The 25745-nt window shown below is 52.5% G+C and overlaps 1 protein-coding gene across 11 annotated transcripts in view; it reads right to left on the reverse strand.

Moving 5' to 3' along the window:
- Window positions 1-25745, reverse strand: part of HDAC4 (histone deacetylase 4) — a 297813-nt gene that overhangs the window by 130096 nt on the left and 141972 nt on the right. For 9 of the 11 annotated variants that reach the window (XM_064587379.1, XM_064587385.1, XM_064587380.1 and 6 more), the window contains one exon: window positions 25113-25184. The exons of 1 other annotated variant lie outside the window; for it this stretch is intronic. In XM_064587379.1, coding sequence (XP_064443449.1) covers window positions 25113-25184 — 72 coding nt within the window. Of the gene's footprint in view, window positions 1-4487; window positions 4734-25112; window positions 25185-25745 lie in introns of those variants that run through there. One more of the 11 variants, XM_064587384.1, reaches the window with a different exon arrangement.

Consider the following 25745-nt stretch of genomic DNA (forward strand, 5'->3'; position numbering starts at 1 on the left):
ATCAGTACCAGTTGTTCATTTTTCAGGCTGGAAACCCTGTTAGTGAAACAGACGTGGGGTTTTAGAAACAAATAGATGGGGGTTGGCCATCCCAGGACCATCTTCGTTAGAAGTGGTGTGGTCACAGCGTGGGGGAGAGAGGCAGAGATGCACGCAGGGACACAGACAGCTGCCCGTCCTCACGCTATCGACCACCCACCACACGCCAGCGTGACCCCAAACCGCGTGTCACCTCACGGCCCGGGAGTGCAAGCAAATCCTGAGTGGAATGGCCCACCTGCTGGCCAAGGCCGCCTCCCGCAGCAGGCCCTGCCCTTGCCTGGGCCTCCTGCTCCGCACGGGTTTTCACAGCTGCACAGGTGAGGGGTCCCGGTACTCACGGGCCCAGAACTCGGGTGATAGGAACAGGGGCCCGAAGCCCCGGGGCTTGATGGGGCCCCAGACAGAGGAGAGCGCACGGACTTTCTAAGGCAGAGGGAGAAAGCAAGTCAGCCTCCCACACACCCTCAGAGCCGGGTGGTGATCCCGCAGCGGCGGTCCCGGGTTAGACCAGGCCTCTCTCCCTCCAGCCCACCCTCTCTCCTCCCCTGGGAAAGAATTATAAGGCTCCCGTGGCGCAGGGGGGCGAAGGGAAGAGAATGAAGACAATGGAGCAGAATTCAGGCTCTCTTTAACATCTCCATACATACCCGAAGTCCGTGATGTTGCTGCTCCGTTCCTCACCCCCACCACCGGCCCCACTGACGGCACAGACTGCCCACTCCAGGCCCCTCTCCCGCCCACGGGTCACCGATGGCATGGGGTCAGTGGTCCTGCTGCCTGGCATTCCCACCTCCCGGCCAGGCCGGGGCACAGCCTGCTTCCGTCCCGGATGTCCTGTTGCAGAGTGGGCTCCTAACCGCGAGCCTCCATTAGGTCAGAACTCTGCAGAGGCAATACTGGAACACGGCTGGCTGAGAATGTTCCAGAACTTGTGGAAGACATGAATCTGCAGACGCAGAAACACAACCAAAGCAGGAGAAAACAAAAAATAAATCAAGGTAATTTCAAGGGGGAACTGCAAATACCAAAGAAAAAGCCCCAAGACCGTGAAAGAGAAGTGCAGGTGACGGCCAGGAGACAGCGACCCACCTGAGTGTGCAGAGAAACAACGCCCAGCTAGAATGATGCGCTTAGGGAACCGTCAAGAGCAAGCATGGAATGCTACAGATGTACGTCTGGTTAGAAACGAAGACGGTTTGAGAACTCGCCGAGATGCCTCCGGTTACGGGACAAGGTGAGCAGAGAAACAGACATGAAGATGATGATAAAGACGGACCCAAGCAATCGCGGCCTGAGCCAGACAGCAACAAGCACGACACCTACCTGTGGCATCGGACTCAACGACAATGAAAATACTGGGCCAGGGGCCGAGACGGAGGGGTGGCAAGAGTTAATTAGTGTTCTAGACGCTTCCACAGCTGAGCAGGTTGGGGCAGAAAACACTGACTTTAGACACTGTACATTCATACAGTCATGCTTCACACTGAACTGCTAGAAACAGTGCAGAACTTCCGAAGCAGTGGGGGTCCACAACCAACCAGAGAGAACTTTAAGGAGAAAAAAGAAATGTGGCTGCTAACTTGTGGTTGGCACACATGCACACACACCACACGTATGCAAGCATGTGCACGCGCACACAGCTGGGTACCTCCTGATGGGAGAGCACCCTGCATCTCTAAAGTCTTGCCAAAAAGAATCACACTTGAATCTGATCAAACCTCTAGATGTAACTACTAATTTACAGGAAACAGGCAACAGACGTTTACTTTATATGACAAGACGGGAGATGGGTGAAATTAAGCAATTGTAAAACACAGGAAAACTCCACAAGACAAGCCACCTAGTATCTTCAAAGATGAACTGCAACGGTCAAAACCAAACAGACAAAAGAGGGAGGGAGGAAAACGGATGGATTAGCGGGAGACTGCATGAGACACACCAATCACCACGTGGGAGTGTTCACTGGACCCCGAGGCAAACAATAAACTAAAAATATACATATATTTTAAACACCACCAGAGACATATAAACACTGGTTGAATATTTGATAAAATTAGATAATTGTTAATCTGGTCTAAACAGGAAAACGGCATTGTCCTTCGGTTTAAACCACAGTCCCTGTCTTTTTAGGCCCTGCTGTGGCTGCAGATGGGGCGACGCGGTGAGTGGGATTTCATTCAAAATGGTCAGGAGGGCAGAGGTGGTGAGTAAGTCAGGACACGGGTAAGACACAACTGGACGTCCCCGGGCTCCACCCGGGTTGGTTGACAGGAACAGCAGGGTTCCTTCTAGGATTTTCTGTACTTTTGAATGTATCTAAAATTTTCTGTGATACAAAGTTCATTTTTTAAAATTACATTTCTAAATATGGGTCAAAGAAGAGATCATAAGAACCATTTAAAAATAATTAAGAGGGAAACATAATGAAAAAAGGACCTAGAATAAGTTGCGAACTTCTACTCTTATTGTACTCAGAGGAAAACTGACAGCCTTACATAGTCACGTCTGACAATAATAAGCATACAACCCAAAAAGCTAGACATAGCTCTAAGAAGTTAGAAAATACACTAGAATACATATATGCATTCATGTATACCAACACAATACAAAACTGGTTCTTAAAAGACCAAGAAAATAGACAAACTTCTGGTTGAGAGTGGTTTAGAAAATGAGAGAAAGGCACAAATTAACTGTAGGTATGGCAGAGACTGAAAATAAAACGAAATACAATGAATAACTTCAGGCCTATCCGTTTTAAAACCTACATAAAACAGACACACTTGTAGAAAAATAAAACTTTCCCAAATTGATAAAAAATAGAAAATAGAGTAACCCTATAACCACAAACTAAATTGAACCAATACTTTAAAATCTTCCCACACGGATCATATTAGAGACGGTATTCCCAACCTTTCGACTAACTGATCATTCAGTTTTAAAGAAAACTTCCAAGGAACAGAAAAATAAAGAGCACCCTGAGCTCATGCTCTAAGGCTAAGAAGAAACCTTGTTACAGAAACCAGGCAAAGACAGCATAAAGAAGAAAAATGATAGTGTCCGTCATGAACACAGCCTCAAAAATCCCCCAAAAATCATTAGCAAGCTTAATCTAGCAGTCTACAAAAAAGATAATCGACCAAAATAAGTGGTATTTTAAAATGAGAAATGCAACATCTATACAGAACATCTGTAAATGCAATTCACCACACTAATAATGATCATCTTAATAATGAAAATAAGCACATTATAAAATCCAATAAGGATTCACATTATAAAAGCTCTTAACAAACTAAGAATAAAAGAGAATTTCTTTAGTCTGAAAAAGGGTATCTATAAAAAAAAAAAACCCACAGCAAATACTGCTTTTAATGACGAACCTTGAACAAGACAAGATTCCAGCCAGAGAAAGCGGATGGAATAACAACAAACAGAAAGGGAAGAGACAAAACCATCATGATTCATAGACTCTTACGATTGTCAGTACAGAACGCCTCCCCCACCCCACCCCCAAAAATGAATTACAGAGAAGTTAGTAGAACTTACAAGGACATTAAATAAAACAAGGTGCTAGGGAAGATCGACATGGAAAAGCCAACTGCATTTCAACATAATACAGCAAGAAAGAAGGCCTAATAATATTTAAAGAAAAACATAGTACCAAAAATTTTATGGCTGAAAATTATAAATACTGTTAAATATTTTGCACAACTGAAGGACATGGAGCTTCCTATCATAGAGATGCCCATTCTCTCCAGACTGAGCTGTGGATCCAACACACAGGCTTCTAGGAACGGGACAAAGGGATGTCAGACTACGGGGCAAAACAGACCCAGGAGCAGTCAAGGTGCTTCTGCAAAAGGCAGTAGCCCGTCCCCCGTGGAGAGCGACAGCAGAGACAGCGCTGAACACAGACGTCAACAAGACGAAAGTTGCCCCCGTTCAGGCCAAAATTAATTCCGCAGGAATTAAGACTCAAATGTGAAAGGCAAAACTCAAGAAAAACTCATGATGCAAGAAGTGCTTAGCACCAGACAAAACTGATCAGCGTGGCTCCACTGAGAGTCTGATTTTCTGCTCCTCAGACCCTGTGTAGAGGTGGGAGGCCGGGCCCCGGCGAGGCTGGCCGGCGCTATACGAAGTCACCGAGGGCTGGTCTCTATAACGTGTGAGGGGCTCCTACAAATCTATATGAAAAAGTCCCAAGGAAAACGGCACAAAAAAAAGGCTTTTCAAGGAAGAAGGGCCCCTAATGGCAGACAAAAGCCTAAGGAGTGCCCTCGAGATACCCTGAGCTCCTGGCAGCATACGTGAGGATGGGCCTTCGGGAGAATCATCGGCTTGCCCTTAGGAAGCTGAATCTTGGCTCTAGGACCCAGGAATTCCACTCTTGATGTATCCACACTTGGGAAATGCCCGCGTGTGTGCGAGAACAGGGCAGGACTCACGCTTACGGAGAGCAGGACTCACGGGAGCCGCACAGTCGGTCACCAGCACATCAGTAGTGGGATATCAAGAGGGTGTCTCCATACTTAGCAGTGAGAAGGAGCGAGGAACAGCTACGCAGAATGCCACAAATGGATCTCGGAAACAACCCGGAGCAAGAGGAAAACCCGCCGTGGGAGACGCTATCACGATAGCACTTTTAAACAGCGTGCTGTCTGAGGAAGCATACGCACGTGGCAAAACTAGTTCTGCAAAGAAAGCAAGTCAGTAGCACCAAAGTGAGAATAGGGTTTATTCGGAGTGTGGCTGACTTCAACTCCTGCATTTGTTACTGGCCTCTGAGTGGAAGGGTTGAGGGGGTTCCCATGGGGGAGAGGAGCCACGCAGAAAGCAGCCCGGGGAAATGTCTCGCTCCACTCTGCACCAGGTGTGACTCATTTGGGGTTATAAGGTCTTCTGATCATAAAGGACGGGATGACATTTCAAAATTCTACCCTCCACACTTCTTAGGAACAGAGTGTGTTTAATGCGCAGCAGAACATCTACACGCGGCCAATATGGGATGCACATCTGGAAGGAGGCCGGGCAAGGGAGCGAGACCACCCCTGTGGAAGCCAGTGCTGGCCCCCTGCACCAGGAAGGAGGAACGAGAAAGGCCGTGACCCTTCCCCAGCCTGGTCCCAGCCTGCCTACTGCACGCATCCCACCCCACCACCCGTAAACCACACTCCACAAACGCGGGGTCTTTCATACTGAAAAATGTCACCCACAGGGGGCAGACGTTGGCTTGTGAGGACCTATTTCTTGACGGGTGAGGCGAAGGAATCTTCAGGCTACACAGAATTCCTGCCCGGCCAAATCGCCTCGCTTGACTCACCCGCAGTCCCTTCCTCACAGAAAATTTCATTTTAAATTCCACTTAAATTGACCTGCACGAATCCATTTTAAATGATAACTTTTGACAGAAGGAAATGTGCTGTTTCTTCTGTCTTGTTTCTTTTCATAGTAGAAACACAGAATTGGTGCTTCTCGTAATACAAAATCATTAAGCAGCATGAAATCCAGCTTCCAGAAAGCTAAAAAGACAGAACGCTCTGTCTTCCCCGAGGGCCCAGCTTCGCCACCTCTCCGAGAGTGTTGAGAGCCCGACTGCCAAGAGGGACAGTCCCCCGGGAAAGGCCAGGGCCCCCACGCCCCCGGACCAGCTGTGCATGTGGAGGAGGAAACCAACAGCACGCAGTTTGACCGTCACGGAAAGTCACTTCAGTGACCCCTGCATTTGAAAACATTTCAAGTTTCACCACTTAACTTGAATGTGGTGGTCGGCAGCCAGTGGCAGGAGGCTAGGGGCTTTGTCTGAAGGAAAGACTGTGGTCACTGACCTGGATGATCCGCAGCTAGGGCTGCAAAAATAGCTTTCCATCCCAGCAGGGACTTGCCACACTCCCCAGAATCCAGCACGTTCAAGTACCTCCCCAGACTCATACAGCGCGCTGCTCAGGCCATTTCTTGAAAATACAAGCAAACAGCCCCCAAACAAAAGGTGGTGGTGGTGACACGCCCCGGCAAGAAGCCTCTCGGGGAGCAGGTGGGCACCGAGTTCAGACTCTGGTCTGACGGTGAAAGCCCTCCATTCTCCTCAGCCTCCTGTGTCAAAGAAGTCATTTCACGGACTGCAGGATCATTTTGAATATAATCTTCTTTACAAATGAAAAATGCTCCTAAAGACTTCTGGAAGTTCCTCAAGTGACCCAGGAAGGGGTGGGGAGGACAGTTATCTGTTCCATGCAGATTTCAATTTTGAAGTCCAGTGACAGGGTTTTTAAAAAGAAATGATAAAAGGGAATGAGAACGGAGACATTTAAAATTTCTGCAGGATTATTGAGAATCCAATTAATCTCTAACTTATACTGTGAAAACACAAGTTTAAAAGGTCTTTACACCCAACTGCCTCCTGGCTGAGCCGAGGAGGGTTCATTCTTGACACCCGAAGAATGGCTTATAAAGAACACAGGCTGATGACACCCCCCTCCCCGGAAAACTCCACTCTGGGGATAACAAAGAGACCCCAACCTTTCCAAAAAGCAGATCATGCAAGGAGATAAGAGCCACAGAATTCTGGGAGCTGGGAAGGGGCCCACGGAGCAGAGGGAAGAAATGACACTGGCCCGGAAGCCAGGACGGCCAGGGAGGGACCTCTGGGCCGGGAAGGCCACGCTATCATCAGCCTTTGACTCGCCCCAGGCCTCCTGTCCCCCACAAGCAGGGACTCCCAGAGCAGCGCTGAGCAGAGGGCCGGAGTGGGGTGCTGGCCTAAGACAGGAACAGGGACAGCTGATACACTGCAGGCTGGAATGCGGAGCCAGGCCTGCACCCCAGGAAGGAGCTGAGAGGGTGATCTCTGGGATAAGCATCAGCCCAGAAGGGAAGGACCAGGTCATGGCATCTGGGGCCCCAAGGGAAGGACCAGACCCCTGCCCAGCAACTGGCCAGAGGACAGGACCAGTCAACACACCCGCCCAGCTTGTTAGAGACTCACCCTTAGATACGGGCTGAACATTTAGGAAAGCCTCTACTGTGAAAAACAAAAAAGCAAATCAAAACGAGCACCCTCTGCATAGCCCTCAGGAGCGCACTGTCTGCGGCCCTCACCCTGAAAATGCAAGGGTCGGGAGATGGCTGTGAGTCCCTGTTGCTCTCTCTGGGCCCCTAGAACCCAGAACGGGGCAGGGACCACGAAGGTGGCCCCGATGCTGGCGGAGGAGGAGAAGGGAGGGCCTGGCTCTGCTCCCCAGCCCCCAACCCGCCTGAGAACTTCCTGCGAAGCTGGGACCAGGGCAGAAGAGGGACCTAAGCACCTACAGCAACAGGGACGGGGGTTGCTCGCTTGGCCGAAGTGCCGCAGACTCCTCCTCGGTGCGAGTTTAAAAAGAACACACTCCACCAAAAACCCCAGTCAAGGGCCATGGCCAGGTACACTTGAGGTGGGCCTCCCGCGGGCTCTGTGCAGACGGCTACGGAAACGTGCCCCCCTCGGGCCCAGACCCTCCAGGAGGAAGTCCTGCAGCCCGGGTTCACCCTGGGACTGCCACCGCACCCACGTGCTCCCGGGTTCTGGGGACCCATCTACCTCCTGGTCCACACGTTCACACCAGGTGAGTGTCTCTTCAGCTCTGCAAGTGACCAGAACTGTCTTCCCAGCTCCAGTGACAAAACACTGGCTGTGCTCCCACCGGAGACCCAGGCCTGGGACAGCCCATGGGCTCATGCGCGGGGTGCAGACAGCACACGAGTGTTGGCTGATGCGGCGGAGCCCAGCCTGCTGGAGCCTCTGTGGAGAGTCCACGGTGCACACACACGAGCCTCAGACCCGCCCTCCACGGAACGCGCAGTCTAGAAGGGGAGGCAACCGCGGAGGAAATGATGACATGAAGCTCGTGGCAAGCAGGATAGGTGGACACCGCTAAGCACCTTCTAATTCCCATTTAACAGATGTGGAAAATAAGGGACAGAGAAGCAAAGAACTCTGCGCAGGTCACAGCGACAGGAAGCAGAAGTGCTGAGCCCGGGCCCATGTAAGTGTTCACAAGGTCATCGTGAGCGCTAGCCTCCTGTGACCGCTGTAGGTAACAGGTTCCCACAAACGCAGTGGCTCCTAGCAACACATGATCATCCTGGAGTTCTGGAGGCCGGAAGTGGGAGTGGGGTTTAGGAGCTAAAAGCAAGGCATCGGCAGGCTGAGTTCCTTCCAGAGATTCTGGGGGAGAATCTGCTCCTGGCCTTCCCCAGCATCCAGGGGCACCTTGGCTCCTGGTCCCCCTCTATCTTCAAAGCCATTACTCACGTCAGTCTGACCTCTACTGCTCCCTCCCAGTTCCTTCTGCCATCCTGACCCTCCTGCCTCCCCTCTGGAAGGACCCCTGTGATTCCAATGGGCCCACCCAGATAATTCAAGAGCATCATCCATCTCAAGACCCTTAATCACACCTGCAGGGTCCCTTCTGCCACGTAAGTTCACATACTCACAGATTTCGAATTAAGGTGTGGACCTTTTTTTTGGGGGGGGGGCACTATTCTGTCCATCATACTCTGGCTTCTAGGCTGAGATCAGAAAGGAGGGCTAGGACAGAAGCAAGGAATAGGTGGGGAGACACCTGTAGGTTCCAGGTGCGAGCCAGCGGTGGTTAGGCTGCCATCGTTAATGATGGAAAGGGGGGGTAGCCAGGCTCTACACAGACCTAATAACCTTCCTGAGCACCCTGCATTTTACCCTTTTAAAATGCACAAGTCAGTGATCTTCTAGTAAATTTACCACGATGTGCAAGCATCACCATGAACCCACGTTGGACCATTTTCATCACTCAGATGCGACTCCTCCTTGTGCACATGTTTTGAGGGGCAGCTGATGGCACTTGCTAGTTGGCTGAATGTGGGATATAAGACAGGATTTCAAGGGCGAATCGGGGGCTTCAGAGGATGGAGGCAATACCGAGTCCATGGGACTGGCACAGACAACCAGTTTCAGACACTCAAGTCTGAGATGTTTGGGCAAGGACCCCAAACAAGCAGCTGGTTCTCGCATCTGGAATCAGGTAAGATCCCAGCTGGAGCTAGAAATCTGAATGGCAGCAGAACCAAGCTGGTGTTCTGGGTTATGAATGGATGGGACAGGACCATCGAGATCACCAAGGGAATGTGGGACACCCCAAGGCTGAGATCCAGGAGAGATGAGCTAAAATCTGCCCAGGGGCTGGAGGAGGAGTGGCCAGGGCAGTGGACAGGTAAGAGGAGCATGTGGTTCTGGGACAAGGTTCTTCTAGAAGAAGAGGTCAATCCGGGGGGGGGGGGGGCATGCAAGAAGAGGGCTAGAACGTGGCCTTCTGGGATTTGGCAACAAGAAGTCATCAGTGAATACAGGGCCCTGTGCTGGAAACCAGGGGAAAACTGGATTATCTGTGGGATGCTGCAGCCCCTCCAGGTGGTGGGGGGTGGGGGGCGCAGCCACACGGCGCGAGCTCGTCTCACCAGCAGATGAGCCACAGGCAGCATCAAAACCAAAGCCTCAGAATCTGAAGCAGGTAAGGGCTCAAGAGGCAGGAAGCTGAAGCACCAACACCTCGACTCAGTCTTTCTAGACCAACACCCCCAAGGGCAGGGACACCGAAAGACACCCCTACCGCAGATGCTGGAACTCTCTCCAGATCTCCACCCCACTGCCACCAACCAACACAGAACCGAGAAAAAAGCTCCAAACCCGCCCTGCCTCCAGCAGCAGCGAGGGAGTGCAGACTGGCCAGGTGGCCGAACCAGCGCCCAGCACGGGGTGCTCACGGCGGCAGCCACACTGCGTGCTGTACCAGCCCAGCACAGTCTAGGTCCATCAGAAACCAGCAGGAACAGACAAGAGCCCCTCTGGATGGCAATTTCGGAATGTGAATTAAAATCCCCAATCGATTAATACCTATGCCCTGACCCAACTCAGAAAAGCTGTGCCGTATCTGTATCGTGCACCCAAATTTATTTTTAAAATTTATTTTTAATACATTAAACCTTAATTTGTTTAAAAAGTGAAACACAGAGTCTCAAGTGTTTATGGCTATACATGTGTTCATCGTTCACACAGTTTACGCATTTAGTTCAGACCACCCGGGCTAGCTTCCCCGCTGGTAATCGCAGTGAATAATTTCTACACCACGTTTATGCTTCTTGCCCTACACACACATATACATTCACATTGAACATTCCAGTCAAGAACAGGAATGACATGAGTAAGCAGGCCGTGGCAATGACCCTTCAGTGACACAGCCACGTGGGGAGCTGGGTGCCTGAGGGAACAGCGCACTGGGTCACGCCGTGCGAGGCGGTCTAATGCCCACATCTGCTGTGGACCGCGGCCAACCGGAACCTTCCGAGGAAGTGACGGCTTGCTTCATCTAGTGAATGTTAACGCTGTGCTGAACGCTCCTGGGTGAGCACTCAGTGGTTTGTCTTTGAACACAACGGCCTTTACAAAACACAGTGTCTGAGGGTCCCCTCTGTGCGGCGCCGCTCTCTCCACCAGGGTGACACCCACCCTCCCTCTGCCCTTAAACTCCTTCTCCCTTGGGGTGACGTGCTCCTGCCAGGGGCCAGGTCAGGGAGGGCTGCATTGTGGCGGCCCCCACTCAGGAAGTGGCGTGCAGGGGTCCGGCACCAGACCCTGCGGGGTGACCATCCCACATGGGGGCTCAGAACCGGGACAGCACTGTCCCGCAGAGAAGCATCATCTCCTGATATTAGGGGCACTCTGCCCTCCGCCGGCCTCACTCGCGGCGTTCCCAGCAGGTGCAGCACCTGCACGTGAAGAAGGCTCTTCCTGGGCACCCCACATTCTTCAGAATTTCTAAATGCCTCAACCCCTGGTTCGACAGAACAGAAGTGCGCAGCAGAAGATATGTTTAAACGAGTATCCCATTTCATGACATTTCCCCCTCCTGCTGGCACAGAATCTCCACAAGTGGCTCACTAAAAAGCTCTCCTCATGAAAACAGAACCCCCTTGGCTGCCCCAAGGACAGAACATCTGGGGGCAACCACTAGATATCGTATGGCCCAAGGCAGCAGCAGAGACCGGGGCGTCCTCAGCTAGGGTCCCTGGGCCTCGGAGTGGGGACCTGCTTCCACCTGGCTCCACAGGGCCCTGCACACACAGCACAGCACAGCACGAGGAGGTTTCCAGAAACCTGAAGAGCACGGGGCCCTCTTCTCCCCTTAATGATGACCAAACTGACTGGATCTCTAGACCCAACTTTTGGGAACCTTTAGGTCAACTTAAAATTCCTTGCATTTGAAAAGGAAAGGGTAATCAAACAAACCACGATGTGGGGGAAGAAACACAACACCTTCATTTTCTCCCCATTCTCGGTATAAAGCAATACCGTCCAAGGGTCATAAGTCAATCAGTGGTAGTGATGAACGCATTAATTACACGTTCTGAAGAGAATGACCAGAACTAAAAACAAGACTACCATTAACAAAATCAGAAAGTGAAGGAAAGGGGCCGGAGACAGCTTAGTGTGCAAATTATCTAACCTCTGTGGCATCAACAAATACTGCTTAAGCGGCCGTGTCAAGGAAGAGCTGTTTATCTAAACACATGAACTTACAGATGGTCCCATAATAGGATCTAAAAGAGGACACAGCCTTACAAATGGCCAGAAGGACGACACAACTACACACACCGAACCAGAGAAAAGGCCAGAGAAAGCCCATGTGTAAGAAGCCAAAAAAACAGAAGCATTTAATTCAGAAAACAGAACATAAAATTGGATGGAAAACAGAACCAAATACATTCATTGTGTCCCCAAATGTAAATGGGGTATGTTCCCATGAAAATGATCAGATTGGGTAAAAAACCATATATTATGTATAGAGAAAGGAGCCAGAGCTACGAGACTCAAACTGAACAGAAAAAAAAAGGGCACAAGACGCAAATAGTAAGAGAAAGAAATCTAAGGTCAAAATACCACCATCGGAAGATTTAGTCCAAATCTAATGCAAAATAAGGTACAGGGCCATGTCATTAGTCTAAGGTATACGATTTACCACGAGAATACGGCCGTCGTAGAGAAGTGTGCAAACAGAGGACACGCAGAAACCCAGGCAGAAGGGGACAGAAAGACCAAACTGGCTGGAGATGTGGGCTCGCTCCCATGCACGGAGGGCATCGCGGCAGGAAGCACGAACACACAGAAGACCAGAATAACAGAACGAACACTTAGGTACGATACGCTTCCAACTGTGTATCATGAAAGAATTTATGCTTTCTCCTCAAGTCCCTATGGAACATTCACCAAAATCAATACCACATGGAGAACACAGAAAATTTCCAAACACATATAAAACCCCACCCAGTACAGACACTAACCCCTGAGCACACTGCGACAGAATGAGGCATTAACAAAACATGCAGAAACAAAACTACCAAACACCTTTCTCTTAAGTGTTCAAAAACCCAACATGAAAACAAGGAAAGTGCATAGAATAAAGAAAATGAACGCATCGCGTATCGAGAATTGCAGGGACTGCCTGAAGTCAAGTTCAGAAAGTAATTCATAGTCTTACGCACTTAAGTAATTAAAAAAAAAAAAGGAATCGAAACAAATAAATTAAGCACTGGACTCAAAAAGTTAGACTAAGAACCGGAAAATTAAACCATATGCTGTTCAAGGAAAAAGAGGAAGAAGATCACAGATTACAGAAATTAAAGGAATTACTAAGTCGGGGCCCCGAAACTCGAGAAACTGATAAAAGTGGCTGGGGGTCCGGGACCATTTGGCAGTGTGGACAGCTCTGGACAGCCCAGGTGCTTTTCGGGGAGGGGGATGGAGAGCAGTGCAGCTGAAGAAGGCTTTCAGGAACTAGTCTCAGCATTTTAACCAAACCAAACAAACAAATAACACTTTGATTATGAAAACCTTCAATGGTGTTCAGAACCAGGGAGGAATATGGGAACACCCACGCGTGCAGCTTGAACAATTATCAGTATTTGCCATTTTGTTTCATCTATTAATATCCATTTTTTGCAATTCCATGGAATAAAATATCTCAACTTTAAAATGGTAAAAGATGGAAACCGGTTGAGTCATACAGTTTTTTAGAAGTTTCTTCTCATTAAGATTATGAATTTTAAAAATGATATTCACCAAGCTTGCAAAGATGGCATGGCTAGGTCCCAGGTCCCCTTTCACCAGGTCCTCCTGTAGCTGGTGTTGGCATGCGCCGAGAACCAGCCACGTGAAAACTTCACACGAGAGAAGGGCTAGTTCCACATCTGTCGATACCATCAAGGGTTGCTGGAAACGCATGATAAACTTCAAAATCTCGTTTGCAGCCAAACTCCACATTGGTGGGGAGCCATCTCTAGACTGCCCATACAACTTGGCTACACGCTCTTCTGCTGAGTATTTTTTCCAAAAAGTCCTATTACGTGACAAGCTAAAACCCCTGAAGTTCTTGTGGACCCTGAAGAACTGACCCTTTTGTAACAGATGGCTTAAATGGTGTTTTCTTCAGAGTAATAGCTGTGTCCGTCATGCCGGAAGCTTTACTCAAACATGTGTTCCAAATCTGACTCTACAGGACATAAAATGACTTCAGTGCAAGCGGGTCTCCACACAGGCTGCCATCTGGGGGCTCCAGGGACCCCTCCCCTGCAAGGTAGTAGAGGGACACCACCTTGCCACGAGGAATCCTAGTGCAGAAACACATGCAACTTCTCACTTCGATTTTGCTGGCCTTCACAACAGCCCGTGATGTTATTTTAATGGAATCTTGTGTGCATAAGTTCCCGTGAGCTGGCTGTCCCGGCGAGGGTTCTATCTGAAGGGAGCAAAACCATCTGTACTCCTCTGCTCTGTGAGTTAACGATGAAGCAAGTGTTAGATTCTCCCCCACTCCCTATTTCAGAACTATCCTTAAAGCTCTTTAGAAAACGCTTTTAATGTTTCTAATTTTTCTGTATCCTGCAGGAAGAAAAACTGTTTTTTGGAAATATTTGCAAGCTCAAATTGAGCAAGAGCTGTAAATAAAAACCTGGCATATAGTTGGGAGCTTGGCTTTCAAGAAGTGCACAAATGTACTTCCGGGAAACTATAAATAGAACCAGGCTGCGCCCCCCGCAAAAAATGGTGAAATGTCCTTTAAGTTCTCATATATAAATGCAGCTATTAAAGACAAACAAGACTTGCAGAAGTAAGTGATAGATGGAGCAATCCATCTAAGAGTTTGCGATCGCTATTTTATAAACAAGGTGTTGCTGGACCAGCACTCTAGGATCCCACGCTCACAATGGAAAGGCAGGAAAATGGGAACTGAGGTTGAGCACAGAGGACTCACCCCAAGGGCTGTGCCGTTGGGACCCCCTTCCTCCCCCTGCCCCCGTCCTGGGGGGAGGCGTTCCTGCACAGCCCTTAGCACCTTGCCGAGGTCACCAGCCAGTCCCAGGCCCCCTGCTCCCACCCCATCATCCCCGCCTCCCTTACTGGCCCCACACCCCGGGCCTCCGCTGGGCTCACACTGGCACAGATCACAAGTTATTCTTGGAAAGCCATCCTGATTACCCTAAATTCAGTGGATAAAAATACACCATTTGAAAGTGGGAAATCGTTCCAGTGGTCGAAGAAGGCCACAAATCTCTGTGACCGTCACTGCCGTTGCAGTTACGTAGGGTCAAGGTCACGGAGCATGAAGAAGAAGGCCTTTCAGAGCTCCCTCCTTAGCGACCTCCGGACGTCGGCTTATGTGTTTCACCTAACAGCTAGGAAGCAGCATGGCCCGTATTACCTAACACTGACAGTTGAAATATTTAAAAATAGAAGGTGTTTCTTCCACTTGGCAGAAGAAGAGGGCAGTGAGCAGGCTGTGGGGTTGCACTTCTCGGGGTGAGCCAGCCCCTTCCAGCAGGAGCCCCCAGGGCAGCGACATGCACTCCACCAGGGCTTTCTGGACCGGAGGCGCCCTGCCCCACCCCAAGTATCCAACAGGGAATGCAGCATCGTTCCAAGAGCTCTGTGGGTCACGGGCGGGGGGACCACCCAATAGGAGGCTGGAAAGGCGGGGCTTTAGTGTGTGTTGGGGTGGGGGGAAGAAGCGGGGGTTAAGGTTCAGACTTGAACTACACTCAGCCTCTTAAATGCCGTGTAACCTGGGGTCCTGATGGGCGGTGGCTTCTTGCCGTTCTCATGGTGGGGTGAAAGGCCCCGCAGCATGTGATCCTAGCAGGACAGCAGGGGACAGGCGGGGACAGCACCCGCTGCTGCCATGATCACCAGGCCTGCTGTAAGGGCTGGCGATCCCGTGCCGAGGCGTAAGCCTGCTTCTAGCCTGCAGACACTACAAAGTACGATCTGGGAGAAAATGCACCGGTAACTCTCAGCAAACAGCGTCTACTAAACAACTATGAACAATGTCTACTTTACAGACATCACACGGAGATTTCATTTCCATACCGTCTGTATGCCGATGACTCCTGATGTTAGGGCCCCAGCCTCAGCTGCCCCCCGTGTTGGGGCTCATGTTCACACCTGCCTTCTCAACACCGCCAATGGGGCACGACTTTTCAACAGTCCCCTCAAGAGTGGCTTCATCCGTGTTCCCACTAAATTCACGGCAACTCCGCCATGCACGTGCTCAGAGCCCAGACCGCAGGGTCATTCTCACCTCTTCCGCTTCCTTCAGGGCACGCCTGCGCCCCCAGTGAACCCCACGTATGTCCAGTATTTCTAGACTCTAAACCATGTTCCCCATGCTCGCTGCCTCTACCCTGCCAGAGCCAGGGCCCTGCCCCTCGCCCACCCCACATGTCCGTCACTGTCTGTAGCACGAGGCAGGGGTGTCACCCCTCCACTCAGCACCTCAAGGAGCTCTCCACTCTCTCGAGGACAAAGCCCTACCTTGCAGGATGGCTGCAAGTCCTCGCGGCCCCACAACCGCCCCAGCTCTTGCCAAGAACGCTCCTCTTCTCCTGCCCCCCTCTCGCCCCAGGCACACCCACTCCGGCCTCTGCACCGGGCCACTCGGCACCAGCAAGTCCTGACCTGCCTACCCTCTGCCCCTGATGAAAATGTCCGCATCTCTGAGCTCCTGCCCCTGCCCTGCTTCCTGGCTGTAGTTCATTCACCGTGCGTGTGGACTGGCTGCCCTCTCCCCCAGGATGAGCTCTGCAAATAGGAGGGATCCTTGTTTCATTCCTAAGCATATGCATCCCGAGTGCCAAGGGCAGAACCTGGCACCTAGACGGCCCCATCACTACGAATGGGTGCACGAGTGAGCGAAAGGATGAGCCCTGCGCCAGGACAGCAAGGCCTTCCTGGGCCACTTTATGGGCAATTGTAGAAACCCACAGCCAAGAATGCCATCTGTCCTTCCTGCTTTTCCCTCTGCAGCACTTCTAACATCCCAATGCTCCACGTAACTCAGTGCCACCGAGCTTGATTCGGTGGGCACATTCGGAATCCAGGGCCCAGCACTAGAGAAGACAGCTCTCCTCAAGTACATCCTGAAGACTCGCAAAAATGGACCAGAAAGCAAACCTAAGCAGCTTCACAGGCATGGTCATTTCCAGCCAAGATACACTAGGTGAGGAATCAGTAATGGAAGGATATCTTCAAAAACTTCATACCTTCGATGAAATACACTTCTGAATATCTCATTTCTTCCAAGAAAACAGAACCATCAAACAAAATTTAAGGAAGCTACAAATTAAATACTTCAAATGAGAACTTAGCCCTTGTGCCCGCAGAGAAGTGTGTAAACGTGCACGCTGACATCCGAAGGAACAAAGGTTAAAAATTAACGTGTCCCACGTTCAACCTGGGGGTTTAGAACACGAATATCCGAATGACGCCCCCAAGGAGCAGAACAGAGTTCTAAGGCTGGGCGTCAACAGGCCAGGAACTGACTGTGCGTCAGAGGACGGCAGAGGCAGAAGCTGGGTCTTTGACGGGCAGTGAACACACGCAGCTCACAGGACACGCAGCGTGCCCTTGACTCCAACACCACCACGCCCACCCGACCCCCGTGTTCCTCCTGAAAACGTCTAGACCCTGGCTCCCTGCAGAGCCACCCATGCTGTGGGGCTGGCCCGGGAGCTGAGGCAGGACAGCCACGCGGACACCCGGGTCCCCTCGGTAGGCCTGCCACGCGGACGGCCACACACAAGGCTTCCCTGAGGCATCCGCGGCCCAAGAGGAGCACCAGCCCGTTCCACGACGGCTCCAGACAACAGCAGCGGCCCCCACCTGCCGCCTGGCCTCCCGCTCCTGCCCGGCTCCCCTGGGCCGCTCGGGAGCCTCCTGGAGGTGCAGATGGTCTGGGTTTGGGTCGACAGCACCCCGGGCAGCCGGCACTGCTGTGAGGCTCCCCACATGGGCACTTCTCCGTCAAAGACGGTGGCTGCGGCATGACTGAAATGCGCAGTAAACAGGACCACTGGAAACGAAATCCTGTCCCAGGCAGAACGTGCGCAAGGCTGGGGAAGGTTGGCAAGGCCGCCTGCCTGACCCTGGCTGAAGGTCCCGAAGACCCCCGTGAAGGCTCTGCAGACTCTCTGGGCTCGTGTCCCTCCCCACCGCTGCCTGGATGTGTGGGACACAAAGCTGGTGAGAAAAGACAAAAGCACAAATGTCGGACGGCTCAGCCAGTCCTGGGCACGTGTCTGCGATGGGTGACGCTTCTGATCACAAACACCACAAAAGTCGGCCTTGGGAAAAACCCTTCCTTCTACCTAATAATCTCCTTCAAATATCCAGGAGGACAGTGAGGGATGTTCCCCACTTTCTTCGTCCACGCAGATCCTAGGGTCACTGCAGCCATCACCACATCTGGGCTCGTGTGGACGAGCGGCTGAGAGCATGGACATGGCGGGCTGCACAGGGGTGGCCTGGTGGTCTACCCCAGGATGTGGCAGCCCAGGCCCGCACCCTCCCAGTGAGGCTGGCAGGACTGATGGATGATGTGGCCCACGCGGGGCAGCGGAGCCCCCAGCTGCCAGGACCAGCCACACCCTGGAGGGTTCCCCCCCCGGGTGCCCTCTCCCAAAGACGAGCAGATAGTGGGGTCACGGGACCGCCCAGAAAACTATCCCCTTGCAAGGCAGAGCCCAAGCAGATAGACAACTGTTTCCAAAGCCCAAATCCACAAGGCAGACGGTAGACCACATCGTCACTCTGAGGGCAAATGTCACTTCCTTTGCAGCCGTGCCTCGGCCCTCTGCCGGCTCTGTCCTTGAAGACAGTGGCATGCCAGGAGGAGGCCGCTGGGCCAGGTCCCACGCCCAGGTGGGCAGCAATGAACGGGGACTTCTGCCACATTCGGCACTGAAAACCTCAACGCATGTCCCTCTCTCCAGAGTTTCCCAGCATTCCAACGGCATCCCTGAGAGCCTGTCTGGGGAGGTTCGAGTGCACATACAGGGAAGCACAAGCAAGAAGACGAGAGAGGAAGGAGGGGTCAGGTGGTGAGTGATGGGGACCGAGGGTGCCTGTTCTCTCTTCTGCCCATGCAGGGCCTGCGGCCAGAGAATCTGAGAAGCGCCAGAGCCCTGTGTCAGCCACAGCGCCGTGTGTCCCCTGACGGCTCACAGCTCTGGGACACGGAGAGTCCAGGCTGCAAGCTCCCATCCTGCTGGGCCCCCAGTGCTGGGGGGTACGGCCCACGCTCCATCACCTACGAAGGCCAATGTCAGTGAGTGCCATGGGCGCAGTGGAGGGAGAGGGGCTGGGTTCACGGGACAGGAAGCAGACACAATAGAGCGAGGCCTGAGGCACAAAAGCACAAAATCCAAAACTTTACACCATAAAGGACCATACTCAGGAAATAATCCATCTTCTCTTCTGTAAATTCCACCCACCAGTGAATTCATCGGACTCCAAGAAAAGCAGCAGGGCTGGTGGGTAACTTGGGGAGGTGTGTGTAGGAACTGGCCGGGCGCTGTGGTCCGTGATCTGAAGAGCCTTTGTCCCTCTTCTCCCTAACGCTCAGGCCTCCGGGCAGAGGGATAGCTCCTGTGAGCACGCTTGGAGCCTGTGTCCCTGGGGCCCCTGGGGACTCGCGCTGCCACGCTCTTCACTTCAGGTGAAGCCCCTGAGGTTCTTGTGCATGGCAGTCGGCACAAGCCCGCTGATTCACGGCTCCGGGAGTCCTCCTCCGGGGCCCACCCCATTCACCATTGAGTAGGTTTGGGTACCTGATGCAGGAGAAAGCAGACATGGCTCCAACTTTATCAAACACAGAGCTAAAGCCCAGGTAGACCGCAACCCTCACAGGAGACATTCTCCACATAATTCAAAGCATTTCGGTGTCAGGTTCCCTGCATGGGCTGGTTTTGCTGCCTTTCAAACAGGAGTCCCAGGGTTGCCATCACAAAGGCTTCTGGGCTGGGGGAGAGGGAGGTGGTCACCCTGGAGGAGCAGAGCAGACGAGAGCCTGGCTACCGCCGACAAGAGGGTACGGAGCAGAAGACGCTGGAGAGCCGAGGGACGCCGCGGCCAGGCTGAGCGGTCATGTGACGCCAGAGGCCACCCAGGCTCAGAGGCCCAGCCGCTGCTTGAGGCTGCACAGCCCGAGTCAGGCAGCCCTGCAGAGCCGCTGGGCCCCAGGCCTGACTCGGCACTCACTTCTTTCAGTCTGGAATGCAAAGTGGGAGCACAGGAGTGGAGCAAGGAAGGGAAGGAGCAGGACAAACGGACACTCTGTGCGTGTGCCCCATGAGATGCTGCTCCTGGCACAGCGGCGTTCCCATGCGCGGACTGCCCCCAGGAGGGCACAGACCTGATTAAAGGGTGGGGAGGAGCACACCGCATGCAGAGAGCCAGGCTGCTCTGGCCAGTCGCAGGGAGATGGGCTGGGAGCCCAGAAAGGACTGAGAAAGGAGGTACTCGGGGTGGGCAGGCCTTGGAAGTAACAGCTTTCCACAATTCTGACTGGTGAGGACCTTCGGCCACAGAGGGGAAAGTGGAATTTGAGGGTTCCTCGGCAGCACGTCTAGGGAAGAAGGCAGTGACGGAAGCTGGACGGCGCAGGGCAGCATCCTTCTGTCCAGAACGACTTCCCAAAAGTGACTCCGAGGCCCCTGCGAACAGCTCCTATTGCACGCCGCACAAGCACACGTGGACGTGGCTGCAGTCCCCTTGGGGGTCGAGGCTACATGGGCCACAGGCTCCTAAAGCGGGCCTAACCTTACGTCAAGGCTGCTCACACAGGTTCTCGGGCGAACCTGGGGAGGGAGGGAAGTGGGAGACTTCTCAACATCTGTTTAGGCTGAGTGGGTCGAACGGTGGGATTTTCGCCCCTCAAGTTTTCAAACTGCAGGGTTTGACTTTGTATCTTTATGTTCTAGATTTCGTTTTTCCTCCAAACCTGAAAGCAAACGAGCAAGCAGGAGGAGCACAGCAGGCCCCCCACGACGCTGGGGCACATGCTCATGCAGCGTGGCCGATGGGCACGGGGTGCCCCACACGCACCTGCGTCCGCGGGCAGGACGGAGCACGTTCCCCGCGGCACAGCCTCCCGCCTGAGGGAGTGACAATGGCGCCGGGATGAGGAAACCAAGGAGGGTGGTGTCCGTCCTGCCAGCCCCGGCTGGCACTTGGGCAGGAGCCACCCACGGCAGCATGACCCTTTACCATCCTTTGCCGCACCCCATCCCAAGCCCGGAGAGCCCAGCTTCCCATCACACGCACACGGGGAGCGGCACCTGAGAATTATCTCGGGGGCGTGGTTCCCAAGGGAGCCACTGCTTAAGGCAACTTATCACCTCAGGTGCCAACAGGGAGGTTTTCTGGCGCTTTCCTGGGCTCATTAGGGGGTCACGCATGTCTCATATTTGCTTCTACCGCATCAGATGCGTTTACTCTCACCAAAATTAAACAACAGTATAAGAAACATGCCTGGGAGGCAGCAGAAGCTTCTGGCACCAGCTAGCCTCCCACAGCTTCTGCTCCAAAATTCAAGAGGATGGTCAAGAACTCCAATAACCCCTTGACAGTGTGGGGGTCAAATACCTTTTAAGATGTGGGAATCCACGGCTAAAGCTAAACCTCACTTTCTTCTTAGTTTGGGTAAGTTCTCTCGAGTTCCTGTAGTTTCTTCAAGAATCCACATTTTTCTTTTAAAAACTGTACTTTTGTTAAACTGTTAGCCTCAAACAGAAACCTGCCTGACTGGGCCACACATGCTTCAGGGGCACACATATGGAGGGTGGTGCTGCCTGCATCCCACACCGCGGAACATGCTGGAGCTTCTCCTGCGCACAGCTCCCATCCCCAGAGTCAGCCGCCACGTTCCCCCGGGCGCGGGGGTCACAGCACTGTCAGCGGTGGTCTCTCCTCCAGCAGTACAGAGCAGAGGAGGTCCTGCCCCATAATTACATGCTGGGTGTCCTGAGAGAGCGCTCCTGCCTCAAGAATCCCCGTCCCCTCTCCGTGAGGCGGAGGTGCTCAGGGCAGCGAGGACACTCTGCTGCCGTGATGAGTACATGCGTGATGGACAGCAGCCCCTGAGCATGCCATCAGGTCAACAGTGTTTAATATGTGCATCCTGTTCTTTTGTTGGTAAAGATTTTATTTATTTTAGAGAGAGAGAGATAGCGACACAGATAGTGAAAGACCATGCGCAGAGGGAGAAGCAGGCTCCCCACTGAGCAAAGAGCCCGACACAGGACTCGATCCCAGGACCCTGGGACCACGACCTGAGCCAAAGGCAGACGCTTCACCGACTGAGCCACCCAGGCGTCCTGTGCACCCTGTTTCCCTCCACTTTGCTCCTGGATGACGGAGGCACTGTTCTCCAACCCCTTCACTCAATCAAGGCTGCTGAGTATCCACACTGTGCAGAGCCGAGTGAGCTCCGCTTCCAGTTCTGGAAGCCAACTCCCAACACGTGGGGTACCATGTCTCTCTTCCATAATAAACACACATTGTTTTTATAATCAGAGGGAAAAGTCTTGTTACTTCAGAAAAATGACAATGATTCACAAATGAGTTCCTTAAATGTCTCTCAAGTCCCCTATAGCCCAGACACCTGGCTCAGGTGGCTGTATGATCCAGGGGCATTTCTCACTCCCCTCAAACTCAACATCTCTCCCCACCTGAGCCGATGAAGTGGCTTCCACAGGACTCCGGCTCAGCCACTGTGTCGGCGCCCCAAGTCCCCAGCCGGGAAGGAGAAGGACGGCCTCCAGGAAGGGGTAACAGGTGTAACACATCCATAACCCCGTTACTCCACTTCTTCAAGAAACAAAGGAATGGGATGCTAACCGGGCGTCACAGTAATAAGAGTGGTTCTGTGTGAGGGGTGGGGAAAACGGTTGCATGGTTTCTCGTTTATGATGCAACTATTTTACAGTTACAGATTTGAAAACAAGGAAAAGAAAACAAAAAGAAGGAAAGGCTTGTTTACACAGAAGAAGTTACGGGGGGGGGGGGCGGTTAAGAAATCAGAATTAACCCAAACTAAATAGCATTTTGGCTTTTTTCTTCTATAATACAGACTTTTCTACCATGAAACATCATTCTTGTATGAATTATTCCACGTCTCAATCGAAGATGGTGCACAAATAAAAGACAGGACTAGTGCTTTCTATCTGACGTCAGACTGCATAAGGACTGACTGCATGTAAAGAGAACCAGTATCAGATGGCGCCATTCACAAGCAGAACGGCCCAGCAGTGGGACTAGACCAACAGTGGGGAGGGCCGTCTGCGCCCTTCCCCACTCACAGTACGAGTTTCCATGTGAAGGCTGGAGTCATTCCTGCAAATCACATACACGTATGGGTTTGTTCTCACACTGCCGAGCGTCATGAGGGTGGTCAAGGTCAAACTCAACTGTGAGGAAATCTCCCGGGGCAAACTGGGATTGACAGAAAAGTATGTTGAAGAACGTTTCGACTCCTTATTGTGACGATGTGGCTGTAAAGAAGTTTTCACATTAAGTTTCAAGTTCTGTTTTCTTGTAGGATGTAGTTTCTGGTGGGGTGGAATGACCAAGCACCGAGTGGTGAAGAAGGCCCTTCACAGAAGCAGCCCTCGACGTGCAAGCTTTGTGACCGTCACACCTACCAGCACGCACGCACCTCCTTCCTTGCCAGCCGCCCAGGGGCGTGGGCAGCAGACGCTGACCGCAGGTGAGGCAGGAAACGCAGTATTATCCAACTCTGACCAGTGGGGATCTGGCGACCGGGAAGTTAAATGACTTGCTTCAATGTCATAGGGGCACGCTCCCCAAGGCACCATTTCTCAAGTTGGGTGGGCCCCCTCAAAGAAGAGGCCCATCAGGACCATCCCAAGATCCTGAACCGGCTCTGTCACAGTTAAGTCACATGCCATTGTCAGTGTGTCTGTCAACGGGACATGAAGAGATGACATCTATCCGGGAACTACTAAAAATCAGACACATATATGTGATCCTCTTAAGAATCCTGCAGAGAAGGCATTATTATCCCCATCCACAAAATGAACGATCAGCCTAATAAGGTCAGGCCTCAGGACGAATCTGAAGTCCACGGGCGGTCTCACACTAAGCCAGGGGAGTCCTTTATCAGGTCTCAGCAGGCCGTGTGTCCCCCCCAAGAATCCACATTTTTCTTTTTAATCCGGAGCCCACCTCTTTCTGGTCCACTTGGAAACAACACATACTTCCATGGCCCATGGGGCTGTCTGGAAAGTCTCTTCTTCTGCCCCACACCTGGGGGAGCACTAGGAACCTGCCTTAATATGCCCAACCACGCAAGGATTCCGTGTTTAAGCAACGGTAACACTGGCGAAGTGAACTCAAGAGGAAGTGAAAGTGGGCATGGTTTACTTTACATGGGCTGAAATTAAAACCTGAGTGTCTCACAGGCGATTTGGAAGCCTCCTTCCCTGAACCTGGGGTCAAAGTCAAGGCGTGCGGGAGGAAGGTGGAGGAAAGGCGTGAAAACAGAAGACAGAGTGGGCTGTGAGCATCCTGGGGGGCGGCCAGGCGAGCGCCGGCCCCAGGGACACGGAGCGCCAGAGCGCCATCCAGGGGCCTTTGCAGAGAAGTAACAGGAGCTCCGCGTGTGGGGAGACGCCAGGACCGAGCCTTGGCAGACCGCGGAGAAACGCTGTGCGAAGAAGGACTTCCCTTCCTTGACACTTCCAGCCTCTGTGTAAGGGGACCAGGGAAGGCGAGGCAATGGGTTGGTCTGATGGGGGCCAGGCCCACCATCTCTCCATCCCGGCCGGCGCTCGCGGAGGGGGTGGGCAGGGTGGCACGCAGGAAGGCTGGGGTCCAGGAGATGCCGCAGAGCCAAGACCACCAAGATAGAGGCCTCGGTGCATGGTGAAGGCAAGGGTCCAGCAGTGTGGTCTTGAAACGCGGGCTCAGGACTCTACGGTGCACTCACACCCAGGCCTTGAGGGGCTACTCCTCTCAATAAGGCCGAGCGGCCTGCACAGGACAAACGGTGCCCAGGCTGTGAGCTAACATCCTGGAGGACACTAGATGGGGGCAGGGGGAAGTGTTTTACAGAAAAAGAAAAAAAAAATGTTTCCATGGCCATCTAGATTTGGAAAACGTTGCTTAAAGCGTGCTACTTAGAAAGATTGCATATGGAATGAAAAACATAATCACAGCTGATGTTCTTTTGCTAATAAAAAAAAAAAGGAAAAGGCGCTGGGGAGACAAGGTGACTGACAGGCCTCGGCCATGAGAAGCCTGGGCCGAGGCGAAGGTGTGACCTGCCCGCCGTCCCGGGGCTACCAGCAGCCTGACCACACCAGGCAGGGAACGTGTGGCCGCAGCTCAAGCTCAGAGCTTTTCCCCACAGATCCTCCTATGGATCAGGTCTGGGGTTACATCTCAAACGAGCAGTTGGCACCTTTGGGAAGAACACACCCTCTGGAGCTCAAGACAGAAAAGAACCCCACTTCTCTGCCTCTTCAGGAGCATCAAGCTGATGCCCGATTCACTTCCACGACGGACAGCCCATTTCACCCCAGGAGCAGAGCACAGGGGTCAGAGGATCTGATGGCCCACACTGCTCCCCCCAGAGCCCCCCAGTGTGGTGGGGCCTCCAAACAGCCCTTCGGGTGAGCCCGAGCCCCCCAGGCCGAGCGTGCTGACTTACCTGTGCTGGGCATGTGGTTCACGCGGGCAGGGTTCAGCAGCTCCACGGGCTGGTCTCGGCCAGAAAGTCCATCTGGAGGACAGAAAGCACCAGGCTTCAGAAAGGGCTCTCATTTCAATGCAAATACTTCACACTCAGAGTCTGTAAGGAGACTCCTCGCGAACAATGGAAATGCGTGTCCTTCTTTTAAAGGAGAACAGGTTTGGTGCCATCACACATTATTTTTATTTGCTGAATCAGAAAATGAAAAGCCCCTTGTAGAACAACCAAAATAGTCCCCGAGCGAAAGATGGCCAACAGCAACTCTGGGCCGACGACATCTATCTGGCTTGGCCGTTCGGGCTCACTTCTGTTTAGCGGCCACGTTATACCTATTGTGTTTGTCAGAGTGGCTTTTCTGCAGAGGCCACAAGCAGTAAGAGGATCAAAAAACAAGAGCCACTCCTCCTCTTCCCAGATGCTGACAGACGGCCTGGGGTGTTAACAGGAACAGCCCTGGGAGGCCCAGCCGAAAACAGCTGCGGGGGTGCCTGGGGGGGGCGCTCAAAGGAAACGAAGACACCCAAACACACTCTCAGAAGAATACTTGGCCAGGTACTCACAATGTAAAGAATCATTTCTTTAAATGCACTT

Source organism: Mirounga angustirostris, unplaced genomic scaffold, assembly GCF_029215605.1.
Source record: "Mirounga angustirostris isolate CCGP_5_RB_7025 unplaced genomic scaffold, mMirAng1.0.hap1 SCAF_3, whole genome shotgun sequence".
NCBI lineage: Eukaryota > Metazoa > Chordata > Mammalia > Carnivora > Phocidae > Mirounga > Mirounga angustirostris.